The sequence below is a fragment of the Macadamia integrifolia genome, chromosome 11 (assembly GCF_013358625.1).
Source record: "Macadamia integrifolia cultivar HAES 741 chromosome 11, SCU_Mint_v3, whole genome shotgun sequence".
NCBI lineage: Eukaryota > Viridiplantae > Streptophyta > Magnoliopsida > Proteales > Proteaceae > Macadamia > Macadamia integrifolia.
Genome location: NC_056567.1, coordinates 30,962,184 through 30,963,871, shown reverse-complemented (window position 1 = coordinate 30,963,871; position 1,688 = coordinate 30,962,184). Strand labels below are relative to the sequence as shown.

The following is a 1,688-nucleotide window of genomic DNA, read 5'->3' as shown; positions in this document are numbered from 1 at the left end:
GAAACAACTTTTATAGACTCAATCGAAATCTGTCATACTGGCCCTATTTCGTTCTAACATTAAACTCAGTATGCATAGAATCAAGTTTAGGAATCAACGATTTATGATTTGATCATTTTGTGTGTTGGTCAAGGGAGTTTCATTGCCAAAAAAAGGGGGGGGGGGGGGGGAGGAAGGTGTGGGAAGGGTGAGTTTCATTTATACGCCACATGTCAAATGCTCCAGCCTATTTGACAGGTGAATCTTGCAGTTTTAAAATGTGTCATATCATGTAAGGGAAGCCGTTAGGGGTGGGGGAAGGGAGAGTTTCATTAATACGCCACATGCCAAATGCTTCGGCCTATTTGACAAGTGAATCTTACTATTCTAAAATGTGTCATATCATGTAAGGGAAGTCCGCTCGTATCATATATTTGTATTCCATACCATATCTTCAGGTGATGTGAGGAATTTTTTTGGGTTCTACATTTAACCATTAACAATAATCTTTGTGTGCAAGCAGATGGTGAAAATGTTGTGCAGTGGCTATAAGGTTAGAAGGAATGCAAATGTGAACGCTAGAAACAACAGTGGTTTGACCGCCTTAGATTTGGATGAGTCACTGAGACACCCAGATGAACCACTCGATGTTCAGAATATATCAAAGATCCTCCACAAAGCCGGATCTATGCGTGCTTGTGATGCTAACATCAACAATCTTATTCCATCCCAGCCAACCAAACAACCACAACTAGCCATTCACCATCGTCAAAGGATCTTACACTACATCAATTTCAGGGTCCGTGAAGATACCTCACTCGACGTTCGTAACACACTAATGGTGATTCTTGTTCTCATCGCCACTGTCACTTTCGACGTCGGAATCAACCCACCGGGTGGTAATTGGCAGGATGATCTCCCTGGTAAGCACATAGCCGGAAAATCAATTTGGTTGAGTAATGATAAAATTGGTTTCTTCATCTTCACGGCAGTCAACTTTGTAGGATTTGTTATGTCTTCGGTGATGATCTTTAGATTGGTGGAAGGATACCCTTATAGTGGGCCAGTCCAAGTGGCCCAGTCGTTTTTGGTTTTTACTTATGTTTGGTCAACTCCTCTGTTTCCAAATACCAATACTGTTAACTATATACTCCTCATAGTGGTGATTCCCGTAGGGACAGTGTCACTCCTTTGGTTTCATAGGAAGCCAAGTAAGTATTCCTAGAAGTGTCTCATGGAACATGGATGGGTTGGACTACTGGAGTCTTTGGAGTTGATCAACTGAACCAGAACAAGGCCTTCAAGCTCTCTCATTGATTTGATAAGTTTTTTGACTCAAGCTATAATCTTGTGATTAATTATTCTCTAACTGAAGCATATATTTGCACAAAAAAAAAAATTATGTTAGGACTTGTAGCGGTTTAGCAATGTAATTCCATGACAATAAACATTATTTAAATGTTTTTATTATTGCATGTATTGTATCGGATGAGGGAATAATAATAAAAGTAAATGTCATTTACATGTAAGTTAAAAGCTTATGTGATTTATGTTCTCCATTTTGTTCTCCACCTTGTTGAGTTAGGTGCACTGTCAACATTATTATCATATGAATTTATTTGGTTTTATCCACCCCTAGATAGGAAGGCTTTGTCAATAAAATATAAAATATCCCACATAATAACAAGCTAATATAAATCGCTGAGAAT

General features: G+C 38.7%; 1 protein-coding gene across 1 annotated transcript; it reads left to right on the top strand.

Annotated features, from left to right (window-relative positions):
* Positions 1-502: 502 nt before the first annotated feature.
* On the top strand, positions 503-1,204 carry LOC122093086. The gene has a single exon (XM_042663337.1). The coding sequence runs from the start codon at positions 503-505 to the stop codon at positions 1,202-1,204; it is 702 nt and encodes a 233-aa protein (XP_042519271.1).
* Positions 1,205-1,688: the final 484 nt, after the last annotated feature.

Coding starts and splice junctions, on each gene's coding strand:
- LOC122093086 (XM_042663337.1), top strand. CDS start 503: ATGGTGAAAATGTTGTGCAGTGGCTATAAGGTTAGAAGGAATGCAAAT.